The sequence below is a fragment of the Oncorhynchus masou genome, chromosome 32 (genome assembly GCF_036934945.1).
Source record: "Oncorhynchus masou masou isolate Uvic2021 chromosome 32, UVic_Omas_1.1, whole genome shotgun sequence".
NCBI lineage: Eukaryota > Metazoa > Chordata > Actinopteri > Salmoniformes > Salmonidae > Oncorhynchus > Oncorhynchus masou.
The window spans coordinates 5,808,021-5,827,962 of record NC_088243.1 but is presented as its reverse complement, the minus strand read 5'-3'; the positions used below and the strand labels follow the sequence as shown (position 1 = coordinate 5,827,962).

Below are 19,942 nucleotides of genomic sequence, written 5' to 3'. Positions count from 1 at the left end.
TCATATCATTAGTTTAATGCATTTGAAAGGTCTCACCAGAACCCATGATTATTGCCTAGAATTACCTTATAATATTGACTATCACTCAGTCAATATGAATTACCTCTCTTAACAAGGTCACCAATAATTTGCAGTTGACGTTTGCATCAATTCATTTAGGCTAATATTTCCCCTTTTGCTTGTTGACATAGTTTCCATCTCTTACTAAGAAGTTGAGAGTTCCTGGTCTGTGAATGGTTGTCTTTACTCGGTGTATTTACTCAGTCAAACCTATGACCGAGCAGCTAAAGGAAAATAAACACAATTGTCTGTCCGACTGTTGCCACGTTCATGTGCTATTCGAAAATACAAAACTAGGAAATGTCCGACTTGTTAATAGGTTGAACGCGCGGCACGTGTATATGTACAACAGGTTAGCAAGTCGGACATTTCCGAGTTTCGTAGTTTCCGACGAGTACTTGAATGCAGCACGTATCCACACCCCTGTTACTTGTTCTACATTTCTGCTTGGAGGAAGTGGCCCCCTTTCCTCACCCTGTCGCTCTTTACTGCGGGGATACAAAATCACTAACAAACTATTCCGTTGAGTGAAAATGAGGCAATTGTCCTCCTAGAAAATTGGGAAATCGTCTCTGCAGAATAGCACGTACGTTGTAACAACATAGTTGTAAGAAGATACGCCAGAGTGGATCGTTTTGAGCTGGAGGAGCCTCGTCTGCTTTGTTTACATTGGGATTGTTTTGATGCTGGGTGTTTTCACGGTGACGTTTTTGCGTGGAAAACGACTGTAAAATCCTGCAACGATGGCATTGCAGGTAAGAGAGTTTCTTCAGCATGTCATGGTGCGCTTTATCGAATGGTAGACAACGCTAATTTAGCTTGGTTTTTTTTGTCATACAGAATATGCGCCATTGGGGGGTTTCATTGAAGTGTAGTTTAGATTTCAGAGTAATAACTTGTATGACTAAAATATGTATGTATGTATGTATGTATGTATGTATGTATGTATGTATGTATGTATGTATGTATGTATGTATGTATGTATGTATGTGTATTTACATGTTAATCTTCCAGTCTCTACTTTTTGTAGGTTGTAGCGCCACTGTTTTAGAGAGGGAGGCTGTGTGTGTGTGTGTGTGTGTGTGTGTGTGTGTGTGTGTGTGTGTGTGTGTGTGTGTGTGTGTGTGTGTGTGTGTGTGTGTGTGTACAGTACCATTCAGAGTGGTCCTGAGGTCATCACTGTGTGCTATGAATATGTCCTACAGTACCATTCAGAGTGGTCCCGAGGTCATCACTGTGTGCTCTGTTTCAGGCCCAGGTGATATATGACTTCAGTGCTGAACCAGGAAATAACGAGTTGACAGTCAGAGAAGGAGAGACTGTCACCGTCCTCAATCAGGTACACACAGGATCTGACTGGCTGTCCAAAGCCACCTGAAATACTACAGAGTTCCATTTCATGCTTTTCTGTCCAGGCTCTGATAAATACTTCTCATACCTCTTCTCTCTCTTCCTCTTCTCTCTCTCTCACACACTCTTCCTCTCCCTTCCTCTCTCCCCTTTCTCTCCCTTCCTCTCTCCCTCTCTCCCCCTTCTGTCTCTTTTCCTCTCCCTCTCTCCCCCTTCTCTCTCTCCCTCTCCCTCTTTCTCCCCATTATCTCTCTTCCTCTCTCTCCCCTTCTCTCTCTTCCTCTCTCTCCCCCTTCTCTCCCTCCCCTTATCTCTCTTCCTCTCTCTCCCCTTATCTCTATTCCTCTCTCTCCCCCTGATCTCTCTTCCTCTCTCTCCCCCTTATCTCTCTTCCTCTCTCTCCCCTTAATCTCTCTACTCCCCAGGATCTTTCTCTGGCTCTCCCTCTTCTCTCTTCCTCTCTCTCCCTCTTCTCTTCTTCCTCTCTCTCCCTCTTCTCTCTTCCTCTCCTCTCTCCCTCTTCTCTCTCTCTTCCTCTCTTCCTCTTCCTCTCTTCTCTCTCTCTTCCTCTCTCTCCCTCTTCTCTCTTCCTCACCTCTCTCTCCCCTCTTCTCTCTTCCTCTCTCTCCTCTTCCTCTCTTCTCTCTTCCTCTTCTTCTCTCCCTCTTCTCTCTCCCTCTTCTCTCTTCCCTTCTCCCCTTCTCTCTCTTCCTCTCTTCTCTCCTCTTCTCTCTTCCTCTCTCTCTCCCCCTTCTCTCTCTTCCTCCTCTCCCCTTCTTCCTTCCTCTCTCTCCCCCTCTCTCTCTTCCCTCTCTCCTCTTCTCTCTTCCTCTCTCTCCCCTTCTCTCTTCCTCTCCCCCCTCTCTCTCTTCCTCTTCCTCTACCTCTCTCTCCCCTCTCTCTCTTCCTCTCCCGCTCTCTCCCTCTTCCTCTTCTCTACCTCTCTCTCCCCTCTCTCCCTCTTCTCTCTTCCTCTACTCTCTCTCCCTTCCCTCTTCCCCTTCTCTCTCTCCCTCTTCTCTTCTTCCTCTACCTCTCTCTCCCCCTTCTCTCTTCCTCCTCTTCTCTCTTCCTCTCTCTCTCTCCCTCTTCTCTCTTCCTCTACCTCTCTCTCCCCCTTCTCTCTCTCCCTCTTCTCTCCCGCTCTCTCCCTCTCTCTTCCTCTTCCCTCTCTCTCTCCCCCCTTCTCTCTCTCTCTCTCCCTCTTCTCTCTCTCTCTCTGCCCTGACCTCTCTGAAATCTTCCTCTTCCTCTACCTCTCTCCCCCTTCTCTCTCTCTCCCTCTTCTCTCTTCCTCTGCCCTCCTCCTCTCTCTCCCCCTCTTCTCTCTTCCTCTCTCTCTCCCCCTTCAAGTGTTAACATGCCTCTCTCTCTAGACCTTACTCTCTCTCTTTTCTCTCTCTGAAATGCTCTCTCCCAGGTCTTCCTTCTGAAATGCTCTCTCTCTCCCTCTCTGAATACCTCTCTCTCTTCCTCTTCTCTCTGCCCTTCTTCTCTACCCACTTCTCTCTTCCTCTACCTATCTCCCCCTTCAGTGAAATCTCCCTCTTCTCTCTTCCTCTACAACTCTCTCTGCCCTTCCTCTCTCTTTGTAGAATGTTGGTGGAGGATGGATAGAGGCTCAGAACTCCAGAGGAGAAAGTGGGCTGGTGCCAGAAGACTACTTACAGGTGAGTGTGTGTCTGTTCATGACGGATTACACACCATAACAGTGTGAATAACTCACTACGTATCTGTAAAGTAAATCAAATCAAGTGTTATTTGTCACATGCTGAATACAACCGAATACAACTGAATGTGTAGGTAGACCTTACAGTGAAATGCTGAATACAACAGTTGTAGACCTTACAGTGAAATGCTGAATAGAACAGGTGTGTAGACCTTACAGTGAAATGCTGAATACAACAGGTGTAGGTAGACCTTACAGTGAAATGCTGAATACTGAATAACAGGTGTAGACCTTACAGTGAAATGCTGAATACAACAGGTGTAGGTAGACCTTACAGTGAAATGCTGAATACAACAGGTGTAGGTGGTAGACCTTACAGTGAAATGCTGAATACAACAGGTGTAGGTAGACCTTACAGTGAAATGCTGAATACAACAGGTGTAGTAGACCTTACAGTGAAATGCTGAATACAACAGGTGTAGTAGACCTTACAGTGAAATGCTGAATACAACAGGTGTAGGTAGACCTTACAGTGAAATGCTGAATACAACAGGTGTAGTAGACCTTACAGTGAAATGCTGAATACAACAGGTGTAGGTAGACCTTACAGTGAAATGCTGAATACAACAGGTGTAGGTAGACCTTACAGTGAAATGCTGAATACAACAGGTGTAGACCTTACAGGTGTAGACCTTACAGTGAAATGCTGAATACAACAGGTGTAGTAGACCTCACAGTGAAATGCTGAATACAACAGGTGTAGTAGACCTTACAGTGAAATGCTGAATACAACAGGTGTAGTAGACCTTACAGTGAAATGCTAAATACAACAGGTGTAGGTAGACCTTACAGTGAAATGCTGAATACAACAGGCGTAGTAGACCTTACAGTGAAATGCTGAATACAACAGGTGTTACAGTGAAATGCTGAATACAACAGGTGTAGGTAGACCTTACAGTGAAATGCTGAATACAACAGTAGACCTTACAGTGAAATGCTGAATACAACAGGTGTAGTAGACCACAGTGAAATGCTGAATACAACAGGTGTAGTAGACCTTACAGTGAAATGCTGAATACAACAGGTGTAGTAGACAGTGAAATGCTGAATACACAGTGAAATGCTGAATACAACAGGTGTAGTAGACCTTACAGTGAAATGCTGAATACAACAGGTGTAGGTAGACCTTACAGTGAAATGCTGAATACAACAACAGTGAAATGCTGAATACAACAGGTGTAGTAGACCTTACAGTGAAATGCTGAATACAACAGGTGTAGTAGACCTTACAGTGAAAGAATACCTTACAGTGAAATAGACCTACTGAATACAACAGGTGTAGTAGACCTTACAGTGAAATGCTGAATACAACAGGTGTAGTAGACCTGAATTACAGTGAAATGCTGAATACAACAGGTGTAGTAGACCTTACAGTGAAATGCTGAATACAACAGGTGTAGGTAGACCAGGTGTTAGACCTTACAGTGAAATGCTGAATACAACAGGTGTAGTAGACCTTACAGTGAAATGCTGAATACAACAGGTGTAGGTAGACCTTACAGTGAAATGCTGAATACAACAGGTGTAGTAGACCTTACAGTGAAATGCTGAATACAACAGGTGTAGTAGACCTCACAGTGAAATGCTGAATACAACAGGTGTAGTAGACCTTACAGTGAAATGCTGAATACAACAGGTGTAGTAGACCTTACAGTGAAATGCTGAATACAACAGGTGTAGTAGACCTGAGAGTGAAATGCTGAATACAACAGGTGTAGTAGACCTTACAGTGAAATGCTGAATACAACAGGTGTAGTAGACCTTACAGTGTAGACCTTACAGTGAAATGCTGAATACAACAGGTGTAGTAGACCTTACAGTGAAATGCTGAATACAACAGGTGTAGTAGACCTTACAGTGAAATGCTGAATACAAAAGGTGTAGGTAGACCTCACAGTGAAATGCTGAATACAACAGGTGTAGGTAGACCTTACAGTGAAATGCTGAATACAACAGGTGTAGTAGACCTCACAGTGAAATGCTGAATACAACAGGTGACCTTACAGTAGACCTTACAGTGAAATGCTGAATACAACAGGTGTAGTAGACCTTACAGTGAAATGCTGAATACAACAGGTGTAGTAGACCTTACAGTGAAATGCTGAATACAACAGGTGTAGTAGACCTTACAGTGAAATGCTGAATACAACAGGTGTAGTAGACCTCACAGTGAAATGCTGAATACAACAGGTGTAGTAGACCTCACAGTGAAATGCTGAATACTACAGGTGTAGGTAGACCTCACAGTGAAATGCTGAATACAACAGGTGTAGGTAGACCTTAGAGTGAAATGCTGAATACAACAGGTGTAGTAGACCTTACAGTAAAATTCTGAATACAACAGGTGTCGGGAGACCTTACAGTGAAATGCAGGTGAATACAGTGAAATGCTGAATACAACGTAGCGCTCCGGTACCACTGCGGTGTCCATGACTAACGATCTGTAGCACTCACGCCAGGCTGTGTCAGAGGAAGGCCCTACAAAATTGTCAAAGACCCCAGTCACCCTAGTCTTTAGGGCCTTCCTCTGACACAGCCTGGCGTGAGTGCTACAGTGAAATGGATCGGTAGTCATTTCGGCAGGTTACCTTAGTGTTCTTGGGCACTGAAACTATGGTGGTCTGCTCTCAGACAGGGAGAGGTTGAAAATGTCAGTGAAGACACTTGCCAGTTGGTCAATGCATGCTCAGAGTACATGACCTGGTTATCCGTCTGGCCCTTGTGAGTGTTGACCAACTTGTGAATGTTGACCTGTTTAAAGGTCTTACTCACATTGGCTGCGGAGAGCGTTATCACACAGTCATCCGGGACAGCTGATGCTCTCATGCGTGTTTCAGTGTTACTTGCCTCGAAGCGAGCACAGAAGTAATTTAGCTCGTCTGATAGACTCGGGTCATTGGGCAGCTCTCGGCTGTGCTTCCCTTTGTAGTCTGTAATAGTTTGCAAGCCCTGCCACATCCGACGAGCGTCGGAGCCGGTGTAGTACGATTCAATCTTATTATTGACACTTTGCCTGGTTTTATGGTTCACCGGAGGACATAGCAGGATTTCTTATAAGCTTCCAGATTAGAGTCCCGTTCCTTGAAAGCGGCAGCTATACCTTTTAGCTCAATGCTGATGTTGCCTGTAATCCATGGCTTCTGGTTGGGGTATGTACGTACAGTCACTGTGGGGACGATGTCATCGATGCACTTATTGATGAAGTCAGTGACTGATGTGGTGTACTCCTCAATGCCATCGGAGGAATCCCGGAACATATTCCAGTCGGTGCTGCAAAACAGTCCTGTAGCTTAGCATCTGCTTCATCTGACCAATTTTTTTATTGACCGAGTCACTGGTGCTTCCTGCTTACATTTTTTTGCTTGTAAACAGGAAGGAGGATAGATAGAATTATGGTCAGATTTGCCAAATGGAGGGCGAGGGAGAGCTTTGTACGCGTCTCTGTGTGGAGTAATGGTGGTCGAGAGATTTTTTTTTTCTCCCTGTGGTTGCAGATTTTAACATACTGGTGGAAATTTTGTAAAATGGATGCTGAATACAACAGGTGGAGTAGACCTCACAGTGAAATGTGAAAATGGATTTAAGTTTCCCTGCATTAAGGTCCCAGGTTTGGGTTAAACTCCATATACATTCCAGTCAATTAAGGAAGTACACTGAAATTCCTATTCTCTTCAATTCTTTTTAATTAGGAACATTTGGATTTGGAATCTGCTTTACTTTCTGAATTGACTGGACTGAATTTACCCGGGTCAGAAGTTTACATGCATTCAATTAGTATTTGGTAGCATTGCCTTTAAATTGTTTAATTTGGGTCAAACGTTTCGGGTAGCCTTCTGCAAGCTTCCCACAATGAGCTGGATGAATTTTGACCCATTCCTCTTGACAGCTGGTGTAACAGAGTCAGGTTTGTAGGCCTCCTTGCTCGCACACGATTTTTCAGTTCTGCCCACAAATGTTCTATAGGATTGAGGTCAGGGCTTCGTGATGGCCACTCCAATACCTTGACTTTGTTGTCCTTAAGCCATTTTGACACAACTTTGGAAGTATGCTTGGGGCCATTGTCCATTTGGAAGTCGCATTTGCGACCAAGCTTTAACTTCCTGTCTGATGTCTTGAGATGTTGCTTCAATATATCCATATAATTTTCCTGCCTCATGATGCCATTTATTTTGTGAAATGCACCAGTCCTTCCTGCAGCAAAGCACCCCCACAACATGATGCTGCCGACCCCGTGCTTCGCGGTTGGGATGGTGTTCTTCGGCTTGCATGTGTCCCCATTTATTCTCCTAACATAACTTTGTTGTTGTTTTGGGATTGATTTGTTCGCACCAAAGTACATTCATCTCTAGGAGACAGAACGATGGTCATTATGGCCAAACAGGCCTATTTTTCATCAGACCAGAAGACATTTTGGAAATTCCTAAAAAGTCTGATGTTTGTCTCCATGTGCAGTTGCAAACCGTAGTCTGGCTTTTTTATGGCGGTTTTGGAGCAGTGGCTTCTTCCTTGCTGAGCGGCCTTTCAGGTTTAGGTCAACATAGGACTCATTTTACTATGGATATAGATACTTTTGTACCTGTTTCCTCCAGCATCTTCACAAGGTCCTTTGTTGTTGTTTTGTTCCTAGATTGATTTGCACTTTTCAATAGCACCAAAGTACATTCATCTCTAGGAGACAGAACTAAATGCATCTCCTTCCTGAGTGGTATGACGGCTGCTCCAACAGTGGCTTCCCATGGCTCCAACAGTGCAATAATACCTAGCTAAATGCTTATAGTGCATTAATACCTAGCTAAATGCTTATGTCCAACAGTGCAATAATTGTACAGATGAAGCGTATGTTCCTAGCATTTATACCTAGCTAAAGGTGTGCATTAATACCTAGCTAAATGAAATTCCTAGCTAAATGCTTATGTTCCTAGCTCCAACAGTGTTCCAATAGTGCATTAATACCTAGCTAAATGCTTATGTTCCTAGCTCCAACAGTGCATTAATACCTAGCTAAATGCTTATGTTCCTAGCTCCAACAGTCCAACCTAGCTAAATGCATGTTCCTTGTTTAATACCTAGCTAAATGCTTATGTTCCTAGCTCCAACAGTGTATTAATACCTAGCTAAATGCTTATGTTCCTTGTTCCAATAGTGCATTAATACCTAGCTAAATGCTTATGTTCCTTGTTCCAATAGTGCATTAATACCTAGCTAAATGCTTATGTTCCTAGCTCCAATAGTGCATTAATACCTAGCTAAATGCTTATGTTAGCTAAATGCTTTGTTAGCTCCAACCAATAGTGCATTAATACCTAGCTAAATGCTTATGTTCTAGACTCCAACAGTGTATTAATACCTAGCTAAATGCTTATGCTTGTTCCAACAGTGCATTAATACCTAGCTAAATGCTTATGTTCCTAGCTCCAACAGTGCAATAATACCTAGCTAAATGCTTATGTTCCTAGCTCCAACAGTGCAATAATACCTAGCTAAATGCTTATGTTCCTTGTTCCAATAGTGCATTAATACCTAGCTAAATGCTTATGTTCCTTGTTAAACCTAGTAAATGCAGAAATGTATTAAATAGCTAAATGGCCTGATTTTATTTTATTAAAACATTTTAATAAAAAATATTTCCACTGAGTAAATGTAACATCCCGATTCTAGAGCTGCAACTTATTATTTTTTTCAATTCATAATACAGATGAACAATTTACATTGTTACACCATGCAAAACAAACACAGGTATTACAAAGAAAATACTAAAACATGCAAAAAAAATATCAATGAAATAATAAAAAATATAAAAATTATAGTGCAATTGTAATCACACTGAAAATATCTTATTATAATGATTCAGGAAAATGTTATTCTTGTTGTTTTCACAAGGGTTAATGTTTTAATAAGATAGTTAAATTTAATCAAAAAATGTGTAATTTTTGGTATAAAATTTTGAATTTTTGTTTGTGTATAAAGTATTTGGCAACAAGAATTTAAAAAATTCACAATCATTTCAATGGTCTTGTTATCATTGCAATAGTAACATATATCCTTCATGGCAAAAACATGGGTAGTGTTCATAATGGTAAATAAGTATTCTGTTTTCCCAAAATTCTGACACAAATTTACATTCAAAGAACAAGTGAGACAGATTCTCACCTTCTTTTTCACGGAAAACACATATCATCAATAGCCAAACATTTTCAATAAGATTTTTATCCATGTAATTCTATCTTATGTTAAAGTGCACTTCTTTAACTCTGTTTGGTATACAATATCTGTAAGACCTTAACCATGCATTTTTCCAGACAATGCCAGGAATAAGCATGTTCCAGAAATGTGTTCTTCTCGGTGTAAGTTGGTTTCACATTTAGAAACATTCCGTTTTTAATCCTGATGCAATAGAAAATGCAGTAATAGCATTAAGGGCATGGTCTCTCATTAAAAAGAAAGAGTAGTATCATCAGCTAGTTGGGACATTTTTATTTATTTGTTAAAAATATTTAAGCCATACAAATTTACATTATTCAGAATATCTAGAGATAGAATGAATAAAAATGGCGAAAGTGGGCATCCCCGTCGTACACTTCTGTTGATACTAAATATTTTGTAAGTATTAAGGTTTAGTAACGCAGAACTATTTATATCTTTGTAGAACATGCGAATGACGTTGACAAAAAATGTAATTGAATCGAAAAGGTTTACGTGACCTAAAGAGAAATTCATGTTCAATTGTGTCAAATGGTTTTACAGAAGTCCCAAAAAAGACAACCACATCTGAGTCAATTGCATCTGAATAATCTATAAGGTCCAAGACTAAACGAATGTTAGAGTTTATGTGACGGCCCTTCATAAATCCTGTTTGAGTCTCATTTATAATGGTATCTATTCCTTTCTTTAAACTTTTGACATAAACGAGAGCAATCAATTTGTAATCAATATTTAATCAAGTAATTGGTCTCCAATAGACATGTACAGAGTTTGTGTCAACGGACATGGAGTTGAATACACCCTTATTTGGACGGAGCTACCCCGTGTCTGCCCCTCCTCCTGTTTGTTGTGATGCTGAGTTTGCCGACTGTCAGCTGTACGTAAATGGACGAATCCCTTTTCGACTCCGTGTGTTGTGGGAAGGTAAACACTGATTGGTTCAAGCTAACGTTAGCGAACAGAAGATGGACGTTCAGTGGGCTCTAAAGTGACAGCAGTTCACTTTCATTTGCTGGAGAAAGACATTTAATACAAATATGAAAAGTTACTGCTCGCATTTGTGCGAGTGCGATATACATTTAATTCTGCGTCCCGTTAGTTGTATTTTCCATGTAACATTACGAGGATCACGCAACCTGATAGACTGAAACTGTAATTATGATCCACGTCACAAAAAGCAATACAAAGTATAATAAAAAATATATATAAACATCTTGGCTTAAAATGGAATTGGAAGTTTAGAAGACTGTGTGATGAAGAGTAAATGAGTGTCTGGTGTCAGCTCTCGAGGCAATGCTTCTAAAATGCCTTTACACTAGATTTGCGAGTTGAATCTCCAATTTGCCGCACGCGTCTTGTAGTCTAAAAAGTTGGACAGGGTTGGCAGGTCTGGAATATGTTCCTAGCTCCAACAGTACGGTAATAACTAGCCAAATGCTTGTGTTTTTAGCTCCAACAGTACATTAATAACTAGCCAAATGCTTGTGTTTTTAGCTCCAACAGTACATGAACAACTAGCCAAATGCTTGTGTTTTTAGCTCCAACAGTACATTAATAACTAGCCAAATGCTTGTGTTTTTAGCTCCAACAGTACATTAATAACTAGCTAAATGCTTATGTTCCTAGCTCCAACAGTACAATAATACCTAGCTAAATGCTTACGTTCCTAGCTCCAACAGTACATTAATAACTAGCTAAATGCTTATGTTCCTAGCTCCAACAGTACAATAATACCTAGCTAAATGCTTACGTTCCTAGCTCCAACAGTACAATAATACCTAGCTAAATGCTTGTGTTTTTAGCTCCAACAGTACAGTAATACCTAGCTAAATTCTCATGTTCCTAGCTCCAACAGTACTGTAATACCTAGCTAAATGCTTATGTTCCTAGCTCCAACAGTACAGTAATACCTAGCTAAATGCTTGTGTTTTTAGCTCCAACAGTACAGTAATACCTAGCTAAATGCTTGTGTTTTTAGCTCCAACAGTACAGTAATACCTAGCTAAATTCACATGTTCCTAGCTCCAACAGTACAGTAATACCTAGCTAAATGCTTATGTTCCTAGCTCCAACAGTACATTAATACCTAGCTAAATGCTCATATTCCTAGCTCCAACAGTACATTAATACCTAACAATACAAAACGCGCAGATCCATAACATTAAAAGAAAGTAATTAAGAAATATTGGAACAAGCAATGTCAGAGTCCGGGACAGTATATGGACAGTATGTGACTAGAAAAGGGGTGTACAGCAGTAGTTATATAGGATGGGACTGGACTACAATACAGTATTATACATACGAATTGTGTAAAACAGTATGTCAATGTTATTGAAGTGACCAGGTAGCCTGGCGGGTAGGAGCGTTGGGCCAGTAACTCACAGGTTGCTAGATCGAATCCACGATCTGTGTGTGTGTGTGTGTGTGTGTGTGTGTGTGTGTGTGTGTGTGTGTGTGTGTGTGTGTGTGTGTGTGTGTGTGTGTGTGTGTGTGTGTGTGTGTGTGTGTGTGTGTGTGTGTGTGCGCGCGGCATTCCTCAGTCATACAGGGGAGGAGTCGAGTAGTCTTTGTGAGACCCCCATCACACCGCCTTATGTTTTTTTTGACAAACGTGACATCACTGGGGAGCCGTAGTAAATACAAAGTTGAACTCTGGAAAATGTTTTGAAGATCCCAAGTACCACGCCAAAATAAACTTGACTAAATGTCGCTAACAGTGTGACGCTAAAGCAACACTGTGTCTTTGCAAAGTATGTTTACTGTGATCCCTGTAGTACAAACAGTGATGTTTGCATCCTGCAGACATGGGAAAGATAGCCATGACTACTGTCTTTGTCCTTAGGGGGTAGAGAGAAAGTCAAAATGTGGATGATTATTACAATCCCCCCTCATCTCTCAGGTTGGTGCGGTGCCATCCACAACACCAGAGGCAGCTACCTATCCGGATGCCTACAGCCCCGAGTCCAGCAGCAGCACAAACACTCAGGTACACACTACCTCATTACTATAAGGGGCTTGAGAGAGAAAGAGAGGGACTCGGTCTCTGTCTCTAAATTAAAGAAAGCTTTGACTATGTACAGACTCAGTGACCAACACAGCCTTGCTATTGAGAAAGGCCGCCGTAGGCAGACCTGGTTCTTGAGAAGACAGGCTATGTGCACACTGTCAACAAAATGATGGGGAAACTGAGCTGCACTTCCTGCCAAATGTATGCTGTTGAAATGTCTTTTCTTTTGGAACTTTTGTGAGTGTAATGTTTACTGTTCATTTGTTATTGTTTATTTCACTTTTGTTTATGATCTATTTCACTTGCTTAGGCAATGTTAACATACAGTGGGGCAAAAAAGTATTTAGTCAGCCAACAATTGTGCAAGTTCTCCCACTTAAAAAGATGAGAGGCCTGTAATTTTCATCATAGGTACACTTCAACTATGACAGACAAAATGAGAAAATCAAATCCAGAAAATCACATTGTAGGATTTTTAATGAATTTATTTGCAAATTATGGTGGAAAATAAGTATTTGGTCAATAACAAAAGTTTATCTCAATACTTTGTTATATACCCTTTGTTTGCAATGGCAGAGGTCAAATGTTTTCTGTAAGTCTTCACAAGTTTTTCACACACTGTTGCTGGTATTTTGGCCCATTCCTCCATGCAGATCTCCTCTAGAGCAGTGGTGTTTTGGGGCTGTTGCTGGGCAACACGGACTTTCAACTCCCTCCAAAGATTTTCTATGGGGTTGAGATCTGGAGACTGGCTAGGCCACTCCAGGACCTTTCTTCTGACCATATGACATTCTCCCAATCTTCTTCTGTATCATCCAAATGCTCCCTAGCAAACTTCAGATGGGCCTGGACATGTACTGGCTTAAGCAGGGGGACACGTCTGGCACTGCAGGATTTGAGTCCCTGGCGGCGTAGTGTGTTACTGATGGTAGGCTTTGTTACTTTGGTCCCAGCTCTCTGCAGGTCATTCACTAGGTCCCCCGGGTGGTTCTGCTATTTTTGCTCACCGTTCTTGTGATAATTTTGACCACACGGGTGAGATCTTGCGTGGAGCGCCAGATCAAGGGAGATTATCAGTGGTCTTGTATGTCTTCCATTTCCTAATAATTGCTCCCATAGTTGATTTCTTCAAACCAAGCTGCTTACCTATTGCAGATTCAGTCTTCCCAGCCTGGTGCAGGTCTACAATGTTGTTTCTGGTGTCCTTTGACAGCTCTTTGGTCTTGGCCATAGTGGAGTTTTTGAGTGTGACTGTTTGATACTTATTTTCCACCATAATTTGCAAATAAATTCATTAAAATCATACAATGTGATTTTCTGGATTTTTTTCTCTCATTTTGTCTGTCATAGTTGAAGTGTACCTATGATGAAAATTACAGGCCTCTCATATTTTTAAGTGTGAAAACTTGCACAATTGGTGGCTGACTAAATATGTTTTGCCCCACTGTATGTTTCCCATGCTAATAAAGCCCCTTAAATTTAAAGAGAGAGAGAGAGAGATGTTTATAGTCAGGCAGGAAGGGGAAATGGTCGTTAGCATGGTGTTGGAGCTTCTCTTTTGTAGGCCCAAGGCCAGTTCTGTCCACGTTTGGGCCATTAAAACACACACAAACATCCAGGAACCTGCTCTGTCCACGCTTGAGCCATTAAAACACACACAAACATCCGGTTACCTGCTCTGTCCACGCTTGAGCCATTAAAACTGTATAAAGCAGGACAGCATGCACCACTCACACACAGCCATTACGACTGCCTTGGTTAGAGCCACGCCACGCCACTTCAAAACATCAAGCCACTTAGCCTTTAAAACAGAACAGGCTGAAGCAGTCTTCTTTTTTTTTTTTAAGCAGCTCTGTGAAACATTTCCCAGAGTTCACTGCTGCTGTTGTTGTTTGCAGGTTGCTAACGGTGACAACCCTTGGTCTGGGGGAGGAGCTTACACCAACATGACAGCCGGGGGATGGGACACCCAGGGATACGTGCAGACTCAACAGAATGCAGGTGACACACACAGACAAACATTTGTAAATGTTGTTGTATTTGTAATGTTGCATTTATTAGTTGTTGTTTTTTTTTTATATAATGTCCTTGTTTGTGCGTGTGCGTTTGTGCATGTGAAGGTGATGATGACGATGATGGTGAGTGGGATGAAGAGTGGGATGATGCCAGATCAACAGGGGGTTATGGAGAAACTACAGGGGAGGAGGAAGGAGAGGCGGCAGGCCGCAACACACACACACACATGAAGATATCCCTCAACAAGTAAGACACACAAACACTCACACTTATTTATTTTTAAATGTTGCATTTCACGAGGGTTGCAAAATTCTGGTAACTTTTCAAAAAAGAGTGTGCAAAGCTGTCATCAAGGCAAAGGGTGGCTACTTTGAAGAATCTCAAATATAAAATATATTTTGATTTGTTCAACACTTTTTTTTGGTCACTACATGATTCCATGTGTGTTATTTCATAGTTTTGATGTCTTCACTAATATTTCTACAATGTAGAAAATAGTAAAAATAAAGAAAAACCCTTGAAAGAGTAGGTCAAATCAAATCAAATTTATTTATATAGCCCTTCGTACATCAGCTGATATCTCAAAGTGCTGTACAGAAACATTGCAAACATAATAAAATGGTGGTCCAGGTGTGTCCACACTTTTGACTGGTACTCTAGGTCCGTATTTTTCCACTAGGTTTGCGTTCTCTAAGATCCCCAACCCAGAGGTGTACCTCCTGGCTAAACTACCACCCAAAGGCAAAGACAGACTGGCCATCTATGTGAGTCCTCCATCTGTTCTACACATTTACATTACATTACTTTACAGTACATTACATTAACATTACATGAACATTACTTTACAGTACATTACATTAACACTACTTTACAGTGCATTACATTAACAGTACATTACATTGACATGACTTTACAGTATATTACATGAACTTTACAGTACACTACATTAACATTACGTTACAGTACACTAAATTAACATTGCTTTACAGTACATTACATTAACATTACATTAACATTACATTAACATGACTTTACAGTACATTACATTAACATTACATTAACATTACTTTACAGTACATTACATTAACATTACATGAACATTACTTTACATTAACATGACTTTACAGTGCATTACATTAACATTACATTAACATGACTTTACAGTACATTACATTAACATTACATTACATTAACATGACTTTACAGTATATTACATTAACATTACATTAACATGACTTTACAGTATATTACATTAACATTACATTAACATGACTTTACAGTGCATTACATTAACATTACATTACATTAACATGACTTTACAGTACATTACATTAACATTACACTACATTAACATTACTTTACAGTACATTACAGTAACATTACATTTACATTACTTTACAGCACATTGCATTACCATTACTTTACAGTACATTACATTAACAGTACATTACATTAACATTACAATTATATTACATTTACATTACTTTACAGCACATTGCATTACCATTACTTTACAGTACAGTACATTACATTAACAGTACATTAACATGACATTTACATGACATTTACATTGCGTTAACATTACTCTACAGTACATTGCGTTAACATTACTTTACAGTAAATTGTGTTAACATTACTTTACAGTGCATTGCAGTAACATTACTTTACAGTACATTACAGTAACGTTACATTGACATTACTTTACAATAAATTACTTTTACATCCATCTGCATTACTTTACATTACTTTTACACAGCATTACATTTACATTATATTACATTCACATTACATTTAGATGACATTATTTATATAACATTACATGACTCTACATTTATGTAACAGTACATTTACAAGGCATTACATTTATGGGGGGGAAACTCTGCTACTCTAGATGGTAATAGCAGTGTGTGTGTGTGTGTGTGTGTGTGTGTGTGTGTGTGTGTGTGTGTGTGTGTGTGTGTGTGTGTGTGTGTGTGTGTGTGTGTGTGTGTGTGTGTGTGTGTGTGTGTGTGTGTGTAGATGGGAGATGTGGGGCCAGTGTGGCTGTATCCCCAGTCTCCTCTTGACTGTGTCGTGGCTGATCCTAAAAAGGGCTCTAAGATGTATGGGCTGAAGAGTTACATAGAATATCAGGTCACACCCAACGTGAGTATCACACACACACACACACACTAGTGCTGAGCGATTAGTGCTTTTTGAGGTCATTTCAGTTCGGTGAAAAATAAATAATTTTTCCGTTTTGATTTGTATAAAATTAAAACATAATAATGCTTAAGCTTTTTAATAGAAATTAAATTTTAATAGAAATTACAAAGCCAAATATTTAGAACATTCAAGTTTCTTATTAAGTTGTTTTTATTTGAGGACTTTTTTATTATAAAAAAAAAATTCATCTCTGCTCAGGCAGTAGCAGCCAATCATCTAACCCCATTAACAAGTCATCCTATTTAGCTAGGCTAGTAACTAGCTAGCTGGCTATCTAGTAGCTACCTAATATGTAATAGTAACTAGCTAGCTGGCTATCTAGTAGCTACCTAATATGTAATAGTAACTAGCTAGCTGGCTATCTAGTACCTACCTAATATGTAATAGTAACTAGCTAGCTAGTAGCTACCTAATATGTAACAGTAACTAGCTAGCTAGTAGCTACCTAATATGTAACAGTAACTAGATAGCTAGTAGCTACCTAATATGCTGCAGAGCTGTCTGACGATAAAACTATTTTAGTTGTTCTTCAAAGTAGATAGGGCTTACTTTCAATACGGCTAATTACCAAGTACTACAAATATTAATCGGGTACAGCTACCTAACGAACTGTCAATATCCCTATTGTCGTTGTGCTGTGTACATTCCTCTCTCATGTGTCTTTCTGGGGCCGGAAGAGCAGGGAAGGCACAATGGATTATAGTCATTGTAGTTAATTAGCACGTTTTCTGCCCTGAACTAAAGTTTAAAATTTTCTGTTGAAAACTACAACTTCCAACGGCCCACAGTTTGTTCTTGATCTGATTTCTCTACGGCGCGCAGAGCTCACAAAAAAATACAAACTAAATGGAATTCAAGTAATTGAACTGACGTCGGTCAATTTAGTTGTTTAATAACACACACACACACACACACACACACTTCTCTGACTCTTCTTTTTGTGTTTTCTACAGACGACCAACAGACCTGTCAATCACAGGTATAAGCATTTTGATTGGCTGTATGAGCGCCTGTTGGAGAAGTTTGGTTCCGCCATCCCCATCCCCTCGCTGCCTGACAAACAAGTCACAGGTCAGTGGCTTCCATGGCAACCGTCGCCTCAGTTTTTCCTGAATAGGTCTTGTGGTCTGAAAAAGCGTGGCTTTAGAAAATATGTATTGAGCTGTATGTAAGGCATCCTTCAAGCATAAATAGTTCTGTATTGGAGCCTGTTGACGATGGCCATCTAGTGAGGTCATAAATAGTTCTGTATTGGAGCCTGTTGACAATGGCCATCTAGTGAGGTCATAAATAGTTCTGTATTGGATAAAAGTGTCTTCGAAATGGCATATATTATTACAGGTATAAATGTTAAATTTTAGTATAAAAGAGGTTTTGTAATTTACTGGTTCAGAATGTCACTATGGTACGTCTATTAAAATGTGGATGAATTAGGTGATGAGAGAAATCCAATGATCTGTTTTATTTTTTTTGCACACAACGCAAAGACCGAGGGGGAGGAGAATGTTATGGTGGATGTTGTTGGCTTATACGGCCGGGAGATAGGGAGATAGGGTTGTAGTGATTTAGTAGGGACAAAACACATATCAGGGTGAAATCAAAACATAAAAAGTGCATGAAGGGTCAAGTAGTGCTGCCGGGTGAATAAAGTGGAAGGAAATGGGTTTAACAGTACCATGTAATTAACAGGAAGGAAATGGGTTTAACAGTACCATGTAATTAACAGGAAGGAAATGGGTTTAACGGTACCATGTAATTAACAGGAAGGAAATGGGTTTAACGGTACCATGTAATTAACAGGAAGGAAATGGGTTTAACAGTACCATGTAATTAACAGGAAGGAAATGGGCTTAACAGTACCATGTAATTAACAGGAAGGAAATGGGTTTAACAGTACCAAGTAATTAACAGGAAGGAAATGGGTTTAACGGTAACGTAATTAACAGGAAGGAAATGGGTTTAACAGTACCATGTAATTAACAGGAAGGAAATGGGTTTAACGGTACCATGTAATTAACAGGAAGGAAATGGGTTTAACGGTACCATGTAATTAACAGGAAGGAAATGGGTTTAACGGTACCATGTAATTAACAGGAAGGAAATGGGTTTAACAGTACCATGTAATTAACAGGAAGGAAATGGGTTTAACAGTACCATGTAATTAACAGGAAGGAAATGGGTTTAACAGTACCATGTAATTAACAGGAAGGAAATGGGTTTAACGGTACCATGTAATTAACAGGAAGGAAATGGGCTTAACAGTACCATGTAATTAACAGGAAGGAAATGGGTTTAACAGTACCATGTAATTAACAGGAAGGAAATGGGTTTAACAGTACCATGTAATTAACAGGAAGGAAATGGGCTTAACGGTACCATGTAATTAACAGGAAGGAAATGGGTTTAACAGTACCATGTAATTAACAGGAAGGAAATGGGCTTAACAGTACCATGTAATTAACAGGAAGGAAATGGGTTTAACAGTACCAAGTAATTAACAGGAAGGAAATGGGTTTAACGGTACCATGTAATTAACAGGAAGGAAATGGGTTTAACGGTAACGTAATTAACAGGAAGGAAATGGGTTTAACAGTACCATGTAATTAACAGGAAGGAAATGGGTTTAACGGTACCATGTAATTAACAGGAAGGAAATGGGTTTAACGGTACCATGTAATTAACAGGAAGGAAATGGGTTTAACGGTACCATGTAATTAACAGGAAGGAAATGGGTTTAACAGTACCATGTAATTAACAGGAAGGAAATGGGTTTAACAGTACCATGTAATTAACAGGAAGGAAATGGGTTTAACGGTACCATGTAATTAGGAGGACACGGACAAACATAAACTAAAACAGAAGAGAACATGGCATAACAAACTGAGGACATGAATATCATCAAAGCGGTGTAATAACTAAGACTAGAAATGTGGAAGTAATACATGTTTAGCAAGAGCACTTACATTTAAACACTCCCCGTAATATAACAGAGCACTTACATTTAAACACTCCCCGTAATGTAACAGAGCCATTGCATTTAAACACTCCCCGTAATGTAACAGAGCACTTGCATTTAAACACTCCCCGTAATATAACAGAGCACTTCCATTTAAACACTCCCCGTAATATAACAGAGCACTTCCATTTAAACACTCCCCGTAATATAACCGAGCACTTCCATTTAAACACTCCCCGTAATATAACAGAGCACCTGAAGAACAGGTTCCATGTTAACTAGCTAGCTAACATTAGGCTAATAACTAGCAAACCAAATGGCTTTGAGATACGAATAATGTTACTACACAGATAGTAATACGTGTAATATTAGCTAGCGAGCTAGTCAGCTAACGTCAGCTAGCTAGCTAACAGTACAC

At 40.1% G+C, this 19,942-nt stretch overlaps 1 protein-coding gene across 1 annotated transcript in view; it reads left to right on the top strand.

The window, feature by feature from the left end:
- The first annotated feature begins 474 nt into the window (after positions 1-474).
- The window catches only part of snx9a (sorting nexin 9a), a 32,676-nt gene continuing 13,208 nt past the window's right edge, over positions 475-19,942 (top strand). Inside the window, exons 1-9 of the mRNA XM_064953170.1 lie at positions 475-815; positions 1,313-1,399; positions 3,006-3,080; positions 12,240-12,326; positions 14,246-14,348; positions 14,468-14,609; positions 15,043-15,127; positions 16,383-16,508; positions 17,522-17,639. Of these exons, the coding sequence (XP_064809242.1) occupies positions 804-815; positions 1,313-1,399; positions 3,006-3,080; positions 12,240-12,326; positions 14,246-14,348; positions 14,468-14,609; positions 15,043-15,127; positions 16,383-16,508; positions 17,522-17,639 (835 nt within the window). The 5' untranslated portion in view covers positions 475-803. The remainder of the gene's footprint in view (positions 816-1,312; positions 1,400-3,005; positions 3,081-12,239; positions 12,327-14,245; positions 14,349-14,467; positions 14,610-15,042; positions 15,128-16,382; positions 16,509-17,521; positions 17,640-19,942) is intronic.